We start from the raw sequence: 13,207 nt of genomic DNA on the forward strand, positions 1-13,207 counted from the left end.
AGGGCAGAGCAACAGACGTCATCTACCTGGACTTATGCAAAGCGTTTGACACTGTCCTGCACAACATCCTGGTCTCAAAATTGGAAAGTCATGGGTTCGATGGATGGACCACTTGGTGGATCAGGAACTGGCTGAATGGCCGCACTCAAAGGGTTGTGGTCAATGGTTCAATGTCCAGTTGGCAGCCAGTGATGAGTGGAGCTCCTCAGGGGTCAGTACTGGGACCACTGCTGTTCAACATCTTTGTCAGAGACATGGACAGTGGGATAGAGTGCACCCTCAGGAATTTTGCCGACGACACCAAGCTTGGTGGTGCGGTCGACACGCTGGAGGGAAGGGGTGCTATCCAGAGGGATCTGGACAGGCTGGAGAGGTGGGCTCGTGCAAATTGCATGAAGTTCAACCAGGCCAAGTGCAGGGTCCTGCACCTGGGACGTGGCAATCCCAGGCACAAATACAGGTTGGGCGGAGAATGGCTGGAGAGCAGCCCTGAGGAGAAGGACTTGGGGGTGTTGGTGGATGAGAAGCTCAACAGGAGCCGGCAACGTGCGCTGGCAGCCCAGAAAGCCAACCAGATCCTGGGCTGCATCAAGAGAAGCATGGCCAGCAGGTCACGGCAGGTGATTCTACCCCTCTACTCTGCGCTCGTGAGACCCCACCTGTGTCCAGCTTTGGAGTCCTCAACACAGGAAGGACATGGACCTGTTGGAAGGGGTCCAGCGGAGGGCCACGAAGATGATCAGAGGGATGGAGCACCTCCTTATGAAGACAGGCTGAGAGAGCTGGGGTTGTTCAGCCTGGAGAAGAGAAGGCTCCAGGGAGACCTCATAGCAGCCTTCCGATATCTGAAGGGAGCTACAGGAGAGCCGGAGAGGGACTCTTTGTCAGGAAGTGTAGTGACAGGACAAGGGGTAACGGTTTTAAATTGGAAGAGGGGAGATTTAGATTAGATATTAGGAGGAAATTCTTTACCATGAGGGTGGTGAGACACTGGAACAGGTTGCCCAGGGAAGTTGTGGAGGCCCCATCCCTGGAAGCGTTCAATGCCAGGCTGGATGGGGCTTTGAGCAACCTGCTCTAGTGGAGGTGTCCCTGCCCGTGGCAGGGGGGTTGGAACTCGATGATCTTTAAGGTCCCTTCCAACTCTAACCATTCTATGATTCTGTGATTCTATGATTTAGAACTACCTTTGATTTCACAGACATTTTAAAACCATTCCTGTTATTGCATGAAACGAGTGCATTAAACTCCGTCTGATCTCTGCACAGCCCGCTGTCAGGATTTATTTTCCCCCCATCATTTTTGAACACTGAGTCAACGGCCCTTTTTAAAGCTTAGAGTTTATTTAAACTAAAATCTCAGGTTACTGAGATATAAACACCAAAAGCAAAGGCTTTACATGTTAATAATTCTACTTGCTTCATTTCAGAAAATATTTCTTTCCATGAAGGGGTTCTTTTGGTACACTTGTGTGTTTATTGATGGTGGTGGTAGATTAAACATCTCTCACATATATGCACACATCAAAGCTATGGTAAAAAAATCCCTAAAGCTGATTGCAGTCGGAAAGTTAGTTAACACGTCAGCACAGTTATGTTAAATGCATTAAAGGCTGCTATGCCTTAAGTAATAATTAAGGGGAAAAAAACCCTGAAAACTCTAATAGCAAAGATCTCTATAACGAAATCAACTGAACCGGTGTTTCTTGAATACTTTCCCTATAGAAAAATAAAAATCCTGACAATGCAGTCCAAAGAAAGGGAAAAATGTTTTGTGCTTTAAATGCAAGCACACAGACGTATTTTGAGTACAAATAGTGAGCAAGCTGTGCTCCTAAAATTAGTTAATACACAAACAGCTAAGGAATATTGAAAAGCACATAGACAGATTTTCCATCTGTTTGCCAGGTGATTAGGGATTTATATACCCCAAATTCCGCTCACCAACAGGCAAAATTAATTTCAATGTCACAGCGTACTTCTGAAAATAATCTGGCACGCATGCGCCCTTCCCTGCAATGCCTGAAAGGACATGGCACTGCTCTCCAGCCATCCAGGTACATGGTCACAGAATGCTATGGGGTTGGAAGGGACCTCTGGAGATCATCTACTCCAACCCCCTGCCAAAGCAGGTCCACCCAGAGCAGGTCCCACAGGAATGTGTCCAGGCGGGTTTGAATGTCTCCAGAGAAGGAGACTCCACCACCTCTCTGGGCAGCCTCTTCCAGGGCTCTGCCACCCTCACAGCAAAGAAGTTCCTCCTCAGGTTTAGATGGAACTTCTTATGGTCAAGTTTGTGCCCGTTACCTCTTGTCCTGTCCCTGGGCACCACTGAAAAAAGACTGGCCCCATCCTCCTGACACCCACCCTTGAAGTATTTATAGGAGTTGATCAGATCCCCCCTCAGTCTTCTCTTCTCCAGACTAAAAAGACCCAACTCCCTCAGCCTTTCCTCAACAGAGAGATGCTTCAGGACCCTCATCATCTTTGTAACCCTCTGCTGTACCCTCTCCAGCAGTTGCCTGTCCTTCTTGAACTGGGGAGCCCAGAACTGGACTCAGTGCTCCAGATGGGGCCTCACCAGGGCAGAGTAGAGGGGGAGGATGACTTCTCTCAACCTGCTGGTCACTCTCTTCTTGATGCACCCCAGAAGAGTCCTGCTAAACCTGTCTGCTTAAACGTGTGTAAATGCTCTCTTACGCCTGGAATTTTGCAGCTGAAAGCTGAGACCTCACAGAGAGTCAGGCTGAAAAATTACTATTAATAAGCCTTTGTACAGATCTGGAGAAGCATCATCAATACAATAGTGTCATCAGGAGGGCAACGACCTTTGGGATGCTCCTCCTGGTCCAGCCAGGGATGGGAAACGCCGAGGAAGGCAGTTGGGGACAGCCCTTTCTGCCCCACCGTGTGGGTCTGCACAATGTGGTTGCCCTTAACACATGCTGAAATAGGAATATTTCTATAGATCGGATACTGCACCACGTTACAAGTGAGTTAAACACCCTTGTTCCTCATTCATTTATTATGAATGTATGTAAGGCTTCCTACAACAGTAAAATCAGAAATTTCAGAGATGGAGAACAACATATTAATACATCTCACTACTTAGGAAATACTCACAGAATCGTTATGGTTGGGAGGGACCTTTCATTGAGTCATTGAGTCCAACCATCAACCCAACACTGACAAACCCACCACTGACCCATGTCCCTCAGCACCACAACTGCCCGGCTTTTCAATCCCTCCAGGGATGGTGACTCCACCACTGCCCTCGGCAGCCTCTGCCAAGGCTTGACAACCCTTTGGGTGAAGAAATTTTTCCCAATATCCATCCTAAACCTCCCCTGGTGCAACTTGGGGCTATTTCCTCTTGTCCCATCACCTGTTCCTTGGGAGAAGGGACCATGGAAACATCTGGATGCCCTCCCCTGCCCTTCCAGCAGCTGCTAGAAAACCCAAAATAAACAGCATCTTACTCCTGTTAAAGCCCACATTTGCTTTCTCCAGCCTTGCTTTGGCCTATTTAGATTATTCTAAAGAATAATCTCTTTCTTTTTTTTCTGATGGACAGATTATTTTTAATACTCTTTCTGAAGCTGTATGAGCTCCTTTCTGAATATCAAGCTTTCAGGGCATTCTCTGATTGGGGAAAAAACACTCAGAGAATTTAACAGAAAATTAAAAATGTTTAAGGATTTCTAAAGATAAAAATATGGTCAATGTTTAAGAACAAATGAGGTTTTCATTTACTAAAGTAGACTTTTACAGCTGTAAGAGATTCCTGCCAGGTTTATTTTAATTTTTTTTCCCCAATTGTCATTATGAAAAGAGATCCTCCAAAAGGCATCATTAAAGATGGCTCAGCAACGAGCAGCGGCGCAGCTATGAGATGAAGCAGTGTAGATTTACCCAGAAATAAGGAAATTGCCCAGAGCCGCAGCCCTGACCACGCTCGTCTAAGGTGTTTGACGGGAAGGACAGATGGACGGTCACCGCCTGCTGTGCTGTTGGGGTCATGTGGGACCCCCGGCAACGCTGCCCCTGTCCCCCTGAGACCAAAACCACTGAGAATCCTTGTCATCGCCACACTGGGGACAATGCCACCAACCATTGCTGGCTGCAGACATCAGACAGGGCACTTGAGACCATTTTTTGAGGATGCAGAGATTAATAAAAGAGGGATTTGGGGGTTTGTTTCCTAAATAGCAGACCAAGACCAAAACTAACCCCCTCCCACTTGCTGATAAAACATCCAACGTAAGGAGAGCTCTATAAATGTCCTTATGGCTGCCTCCTGCTATAGCGATTTTCCCAAATGAGATTTAGCCTCGGCACTTCCCTGACTGCGATGATATATTCCAGACACCCTCTGGATAACTGGGGGTTTGTAGGGAAGCTGCTGGAGGAACCTCCCCCAGCCCCTTGGCTAGTCTTTTGCTACCCATTCTCTGCAGATGTTTTACATCAGATGGTTTTTTTTTTAAATGCGGACGCCTTGGTATTTTATTAATCCAGCCTTACTTGACTGTTTGGTTCGTTTTCTTTACAGACGAAGGCTCTAAATACCGAGGAAGAGCATGGCCTGGCTGCCTGGCATTTCCACGGTGACCTCCCAGCGCTGGGAGCACATCATTTTATTTCTGTTCTTGACACCACGGCCCCTTATCAGGCTGATCCACGCTTTAATGCTTCTTGCAGTTTAAGTGGGAAAATCTTCCAAAGACATAAAATAACATTCTCTAACAGGATGCTCAAAGAGTTCGTGAGAAAATCCGCGCGTTTCCTCTCCTCACTCCCCAAACCTCAGTCTTAATGAGCAAAATAAGGGCAGAGCTGCTTCCCTGCTCTTATCACCAGGGCCTTCTGCAGAGAGCACAGTCTTCATCTTTCCATATACTTCGGAATTTATACTTCAATTTTAAGTTGAAATGAAGATCTCACGACAGTATTCCACAACTTTGATACAAGTTAAGCCCATCGCTGGTTTACTCACATCAGCACTGAATAGAATTCAAGTCCAATTTGAAATGGGACTGAAGGAATGACTAAAAATAAAAATAAAAACCAAAAACAAAACCAAACCCTCCAAGTATTATTTTTTAATATATATGATATAAATTCTAGAAGTGGCCAAGAAGCAGAAGCAGAGAAACTGTCCCAAAGGCAGAGGCACCAGCTCATGGGACAACGCGGGACCACAAAGCCCAAACCCTCCCCACCAGGAGCCCTGAGGAGTTTCCCAGGCAGAATATCTTCATCCCAGATGAAGACAGAAAACCACCAGCAAATGGCTAAACTTCTCAGGAAAGGTTTTCAAAATATATTAGCGTTATTCCAGCAAGAACATCCTAGATTGGGTAGTTTTTTAGCATATGCTGGGAGCTGAATGCACGCTCACGTCCTGCTCTCAGCAGATCAAATACTTCCTGCCAAAATGAATCTATGACATTGGAAAAAGGCCCTGGAATCATAAATTCTATTACTCTGTTGCGCTCGCAAGGCCTGACAGAAAAATGATCAATATTTGTATCTTTGATAACAAAAACAGCCACTGAGAAAAGGAGCCCCGGGGAGAATCGACTCTGATATGGACTCTTGAAAAAATTCGCCTTGTTTGTCCCCTTTGTCCTAGAGTTGGGTTTTCCAGGGATTATCATTTTTATGATGAAAAACAACAGTTCTTCCAAAAGGAGAGTTAAATATTCTAGACTCTTCCCTAAGGAGAATGGGACCTTTCCCCAGTAATGACTCAAAACTGGTCCTGGAAAACGTTATTTTGTAAGCGGTAAGAAATGGTTTCCAGGTTCCCTCCGCCAGGGTTTAACGTGCATCAGCAATCCTGGTCTTCAAATTTCAATGAAGGAGGTGAACTTTGCTCTACAGAAATCACACACACTGATACTCGGTGAAAAACGGGCAGAATTAACACAGATTTAGTCTACAAGAGGCCCATATTCAACGCTTTAAAGCAGCACGACCCACTCTCTGCTCCAGGGGTGACTTCCGAAGACATGAAGAACAAGGCTGCTAACAGACTTAAATCAAAAATCAGTTCCTGCATAGGGGCCTATATACATCCGAGGAATATTTTTAGGGGTCTATACACCAAAAAAAGTTGAAATCCACTGCGGTGAAACATTGACGCCCAGAGGAAGTAACTCTACCCTTCTATTTTACTGGAAAGCGAATTATTATAGTTTATAGAAAATGGCCTGAAAATGCTTTGACATTCTCAGTTTATCTTCTCTGGAAATACCTGCTTCACAGAAATCTTCAAAGGAGTTTTTGTCAATGGAAAACAGTCTACTAGGCCTAGCTGAAGATAAAAAACAAACAAAAAAAAGGGGAGAAGGCTACCCCCATACTGTGCTACGGGCACCAGACAGGAATACCAGGGTTTATTTTGCACGCTTGCTTAAAAATGTATAAATTGTGATACGTCAGAGATGTTCAAAGTAATTTTCAACACCCTTTCTTATAATTACTCATCAAAGACTCCGTTTCCCAATTTTCCTTTATGTCTAAAGGACAGTTACTAAATGCACTGCACTCCAAGAGATTTCATTCTGGTCATGGGCCACGTACCTATCCCCGGCAGAAACACGGTCCCTTTTCTGCAGGACGGGACGTTTCTCTCTCAGCTCCCACACAGAATAAAAACCCCAGCCAGAACTTGCAATTCTGCGACAACATACACTTTCAAAACCCTCTTTTAAAACATATATTTCAATGTTATATTTTTTTTACACTGTACAAATTTATATCTTGCTTGTGTCAGCATTTGCACTAGCTCACAGAAAGCCTCGTTTCTTTTATAAAAAGAAATGTATTACTAAAATATATATATTATGTTGAAAGCGTGAAGATTTCCAAACAGTAATAAAATGTTTCATGCAGTAAAAAAGGACCAAAGTACCATAAAACGAGGCATCCCCAAACATCTTGAGAATTTAAATTAACCCATGAGTTGCGTGACAGCTAAAGCAGAAGCGCCCTGTCCGCAGCGTGGGAACCGTTACAGCACAACTGTGGTTTTCGACAGAAAATGAAGGAAAACGGCAATTACCCTAAAAGACATTTCAAGATTCTCGCCACCCCAGATATCCATTCCTGCATCGTAAGTTCCTATCTCTTCAAAGTAGTTTCTGTCAATAGAAAATAGGCCACCAGCCATAGTAGGGGTCCTAGTTGAAAACAAACAGAAAGAAAAGAAAAAAAAAAAAGAGGAAAAAAAAGAAAAAGAAAAGAAAAAATACCTTTTGAAAGACACTGTGGAATTTGTTAAGTGACACTACAGTACATTTCACTACCTCAGACATTTTGACTATAAATATATTCTATGCACAGCAACTTAAACACAAACTACCAGCGATAATTAGAGGGGTGGTCTCGCCGCTCGGGCAGAGCTCCCCGGGTGAGAGCCCTGCCCGAGGGGGAGCCCCAGGGCTGCTGCCAAAAACCCGCCCGCAGGAAATCCCATTCCCACAGATTATTTCAGGAGCACAGCGATGGTAAAGTGGATGGAATTTCTGGCCTTCTGCATCCAGAACAGCAGTTCAAATCCAATCCGAAATGCTTAGCAAGGAAAGTTTAATGCCTCGGCTTTGCCTTAGGGGGAGACTAAATGTGCATAAAATTACCAGGCATAATCTCTCTTAACAGGATTATAAATCCTTACAACAGGCAAATCCAGTCAGAGTGCAACTTCTCTTTGTGTCAAGATGTCCTATTTCCCCGGAAATATCTGTTCTGGGTTGTTTTTTTTTTTTTCATCATTTAAAGCCTATGTGTGGTGAAAAATGCTCACCCCAGTCAGCAGGAATTAATTCTGAGTTACTGCCCCGATGAGTTCCCACCAAACCCCCAACAGTGGCACACACAGTGCCCAGATAAACTCCAGTGCCCAGATACAGGTCGGGGGGGGGAAGAGGGGGTTCACCCCAAACTGGTCCCTGGAGATGCTGGAGATGCACCAGCGCTCCTGCCCATCTCCAGCTCAGTTCCCCGTGTGTGGAGACACCCTTGAGCAAACACTGATACACACCAAGCTCCCAGAAATTCTCCAAAAAGCAAGTGAACAGCAGGAAAACAGTTCATATGCGATGGAGGAAGAAGCTGGAAGAGGGGCTTCACGGGTGCTCCTGCCCACCTCAATCACAAACTCATAGAATCATCGAGGTTGGAAGCCATCTGTGAGATCATCGAGTCCAACAATTAACCCAACACTGCCCAAACCACCCTGACCCATGTCCCTCAGCACCACGTCTGCCCAGCTTTGAAATCCCTCCAGGGATGGTGACTCCACCACTGCCCTGGGCAGCCTCTGCCAAGGCTTCACAACCCTTGGGGTGAAGAAATTTTTCCCAATCTCCATCCTAAACCTCCCCTGGTGCAACTTGGGGCTGTTTCCCCTTGTCCCATCACCTGTTCCTTGGGAGAAGAGACTGACCCCCCCCCCATTGCTAATTGCTTGGGCATTTCTCAGATCTTCCTTGAGTAGCTTTTGTATGTCCTACATGCAACGTTAATTAGCTAATGCACATGGAATCAGTGTTAAGCGATGGGTCAGGGTGGGTCCTCAGACCTGTGTTGTGCCACACAGGGATTTCCCCTGCCGGCACCAGACACAGCCCTGGCAGAGAGGAGTCCTCATTTGCTCTCAAACTCCACAAATCCAGGTAATTTGCCTGCTGTGCAATTATTTCCTCTCCTGCAAGCGCTGACTATCATTACTCCCAGAAAAAAAATCCCACAATTTAGCAACGAAATAACACTGGATCCTGCATTTACCAACACTTCATTTCTATTTTTCTCCCTGTGAATCTCAGTTAATTAACTGCCTCTCATTTGCACAGGACTAAACCTTCCTCAGTTTCAAAGCCGCTTTATTGCCCTTTATTTCGTTTTCTGCCCCCAACAGCACTGCTGGCCCCTGAGCTGCTCTGGGGGGGACAAGGGGAGGAGATGGGGACAGGTTGGTGGTGCCATCCTCCCTCTGCCCGACCAGTACCACGAAAGCTAAATACCATCTACAACCGGGAGCACAAAATAAAGCTTGCGGTGAAACTTTCCTTAATTGGACTGGGTTTGTGCCAGATGATTGTCAGTGCAAAAATGCTATATTTAAAGGAGATTTCTACTGTTGATTACATACAAACTCTATAAGTCTATGCAAAACTACTTATTTTATACTGATACCAAAAACTTGGTTTAGTCCCCCCTCCTGACAACCGGCCACATTCCCCCAGGGCTCTCAGCAATCCGCAAACATTTTGAAGAGCCTGTGCCCAGCAGCGCACGGGGAAACCTCAGCTTCCACCTCACTCAGCTCCCACCCTCACTGACCTGTGTGAAGGCAGGAATGCCAGTGGTTTCACAGAATCACAGAATGATATGGGGTTGGAAGAGACCTCTGGAGATCATCTACTCCAACGCCCTGCCAAAGCAGGGCCACCCAGAGCAGGTCCCACAGGAATGTGTCCAGGTGGGGTTTGAATGTCTCCAGAGAAGGAGACTCCACCACCTCTCTGGGCAGCCGCTTCCAGGGCTCTGCCACCCTCACAGCAAAGAAGTTCCTCCTCATGGTTAGGTGGAACTTCTTATGGTCAAGTTTGTGCCCATTCCCTCTTGTCCTGTCACTGGGCACCACTGGAAAAAGACTGGCCCCATCCTCCTGACACCCACCCTTGAAGTATTTATAGGCGTTGATCAGATCCCCCCTCAGCCTTCTCTTCTCCAGACTAAAAAGACCCAAGTCCCTCAGCCTTTCCTCAGCAGAGACATGCTCCAGGACCCTCATCATCTTTGTAGCCCTCTGCTGTACCCTCTCCAGCAGTTGCCTGTCCTTCTTGAACTGGGGAGCCCAGAACTGGACCCAGTGCTCCAGATGGGGCCTCCCCAGGGCAGAGCAGAGGGGGAGGATGACCTCCCTCCACCTGCTGGCCATGCTCTTCTTGATGCACCTCAGGATGCCATTGGCCTTCTTGGCCACAAGGACACATTGCTGGCTCATGGTCATCCTATTGTCCACCAAGCCTCCCAGGTCTTTCTCCTCAGAGCTGCTCTCCAGCAGGTCAGCCCCAGCCTGTCCTGGTGCAGGGGGTTATTCCTCTCCAGGTGCAGCACCCTGCACTTGCCCTTGTTGAATCTCATCAGGTTCCTCTCTGCCCAGCTGTCCAGATTCAGAGGAATAAAATCATCCCCACTCCTCTGCCTGCAACAAAACCCCTCATCCTCTGCCTCCTCCCCTTTTCCTTCCTCCCCCTTTCATCTCTTTCCCCGGGGGAAGACACTCTTTGCTTGAATGGTAAGAAATTTCCCATTTTTGCAAAGATTCAGTCTTTGGCAATTGTTGAACGATGCAACTGAACTGGACACATGGATCTGCATTCTTCTGAAAAATCATCAGCAACTCATGAAAAACTGTTTCCCTAATAACTCACTAACTGGAGCTGGGAGTTCTGGGTTTCATGCTGTAAAATGTCAGTAATTATGCACCAATAAACGCCACAGATTCTTAAATAACTGAAACGCAGCAGGACTATTCTCTGTAACGTAAATTTAATATTAGACAAACAGATCTGCAGAGCTTTCCCTGTAAAACCAGCTGAAACAGTAATATTAGAAAGAGTAAAGGTTTATACAGGTTTTTTTCTGAGCTTTGGGCCTATTAACGATATTTTGCCCACACGGAGTCACACTAACAGCTACAGTAATGTGCTGTGATTAATTCCAATCATCATCCAAACCCACCGTTAATTTTATTTTGGAAATAACTTCTGCAATTATTAGAAGCAAGCGGGATTCCCATCCCTGTACCTGCCCCTTGGACTTCCCAGGAGCAGAGCTGCAGGACCTGGAGGTCCCTCAGTAACCCCAGGGAGCTGCATCCCACCGAGCCCTCAGCCCCACATGCCGTGACAGGGAGGGAAACCAGGAGGGGGTGGCTCCTGAGGGTCCCCAGCCCTGCCGTGACCAGGGATGCTCAGGCCAGGTCTCCCCAGGTTGGGAGCTCCCCAAAGCCAAATAATGTCACCTTGCCCTGTGTCCTCCAACCACCCTCTCCTGCTCACAGGGGTCCAACACTCACAAGGGCAACGTTGCTAACAAACAGCACTAATTATCTATTAATTTTTTTATTTATATAGTTTATCCACCAGTTTCAAATACTGCTGTACATCATCTTGGCAGTATTAACTGTAGCCAACTCTAAGTTTAGTGAGCCATAGAATCATAGAATGGTTTGGGTTGGAAGGGACCTTGAAGATCATCCAGTGCCACCCCCTGCCCTGGGCAGGGACACCTCCCACCAGACCGGGTTGCTCCTAATATTTATCTTGCATTTTTCCTCTCAATAACTAGTTTATACTTGAGAAAAGATTTTCTGGAACAAATTGTATTTTTTTTTAGTATTTATAATACTAGCCGGGAGTATCTTCAGCTTAAAAAAAGCTTAAAAAAAATGAAGGGCAAGTATGGAAATATCCACAGAAATGTGCTGTGCAGAGACTGTAAATGCCCAGCACGGAAACACTTTATGTTTTTAATACGGTAGATGTAAGAAGACAAGATGTTTGTAAATTGATCTCAGTGCAGACAAGTCTTCTGTAGCCACGGGCAAAAGGACAGAAGGAGAAACGAGGTCGCTTAAAGACAAAGGATGTTCTGCAAAGTACAAATATCGCGCAAGGCATTTTCAGTGGAAAAAGAAGAATGAAAGGTTTACCAAGACGGTTGGCTTTAGCCGGCTCTACCCGTGGACATTGACCACACCTGGGGAGGAACCGCACTGCCCAGAGACCTCTCTCCCTACTTCCCAGACTGGGAATTCCTACCTGCTCCGGACCACCTGCGGGAGCTTTGGCTTCAAGCTCCACCTCTGTACGAGGCAACCCAGGGAGCTCTCTAGGAACAGAAATGGGCTTTCCACTTAAAATAACACATTTTGACAAGGTCTCAGCATTTACAAAGTTTACGAAGCCGGAGGTGACTCTGGTGGCAGTGGAAGTTATGGCATTAACTCCGTAGGGAAACAAGAGACAACCCCGAGGTGCCTCAGAACAGCACTGGAGAGCCTTTCCATTCAAACAAAAAATACAAACATACCCATTGACACGAGTCCTTGGGGACGGCTGTACCTTCAGAGTGAGAAACGCCCCCCTTAAAGCAGCACCTGGAAGCCCCTGCCAGCCCCACGGCTCAGGTGACATTTGCCCTCAAAGCCACGGTTCATGTTTGATTTCTGCAAATACACCTGAAACAAATACGTTTCAACCCATCCTGAGGACAAATATTTCATTCTGGGAGGTTCCTTAACAGCTCTGTCTGCAGGAATAATCTTTTCTTCAGGGATTTTTTTCTCAATGTCCCCCTCCTGCTATCACTGTAGAGTTTCAGTCCTAGCAAAGACACCTCAGGAACTGAAAGCTCCCTGATTTTTTTTTTGCTTCTGATCACTGTACATGTGAAAAAAATGTAAGTACATTTAAAAAAAGCCCAAGAAATGCCAGTATCTGATGACCATGGTCTCTTGGCGTCTCTTCCCATAGCATGGGGAGGATGGAGAAAGGCTTGTTGCCCAGGAGAATTACAGAATGATATGGGGTTGGAAGGGACCTCTGGAGATCATCTACTCCAACCCCCTGCCAAAGCAGGTCCACCCAGAGCAGGTTGCACAGGAACGTGTCCAGGCGGGTTTGAATGTCTCCAGAGAAGGAGACTCCACCACCTCTCTGGGCAGCCTCTTCCAGGGCTCTGCCACCCTCACAGCAAAGAAGTTCCTCCTCATGTTGAGATGGAAGAACTCCCCATCCCTAGGGCTGCCCACCTTCATCTACCACCTTTGAAGCAGGAACATTGGCCAACTGGAAAGGCTTTTGTTTCCATCATGAAACCTGCAATTCTTTGGGAAAGAGTTACCATTTTAGACTATTCTGGGAAAGGTTATGCTCTCGCAGTGTTCGCTGACCCTAGAGAAAACTAGAAAAGGGAAGAAGAAAACGGGAACAAGAGGAGGGACGTCAGACTGGGGGTTAAGAATGAGAAGAAGAAGAAAAAAATGGGCAAAAGTGGCAGGGATGGGTGTCTGAGGGGCAGGAATAGCACCCACGGATCTCGGATCAGAACCCCATCTCTCTGAGGCATCGCTAATTAGCACAAAAGGCACCCACGAACCCCCACCGCTCTGTTGGCTAAAAATATGACAC

At 46.5% G+C, this 13,207-nt stretch overlaps 1 protein-coding gene across 3 annotated transcripts in view; it reads right to left on the bottom strand.

The window, feature by feature from the left end:
* The window catches only part of GALNT13 (polypeptide N-acetylgalactosaminyltransferase 13), a 106,416-nt gene that overhangs the window by 41,040 nt on the left and 52,169 nt on the right, over window positions 1-13,207 (bottom strand). For all 3 annotated transcript variants that reach the window (XM_074144750.1, XM_074144748.1, XM_074144747.1), the window contains exon 6: window positions 7,069-7,186. In XM_074144750.1, coding sequence (XP_074000851.1) covers window positions 7,069-7,186 — 118 coding nt within the window. The remainder of the gene's footprint in view (window positions 1-7,068; window positions 7,187-13,207) is intronic.

The sequence above is a fragment of the Numenius arquata genome, chromosome 3 (genome assembly GCF_964106895.1).
Source record: "Numenius arquata chromosome 3, bNumArq3.hap1.1, whole genome shotgun sequence".
Classification (NCBI taxonomy): Eukaryota; Metazoa; Chordata; class Aves; order Charadriiformes; family Scolopacidae; genus Numenius; species Numenius arquata.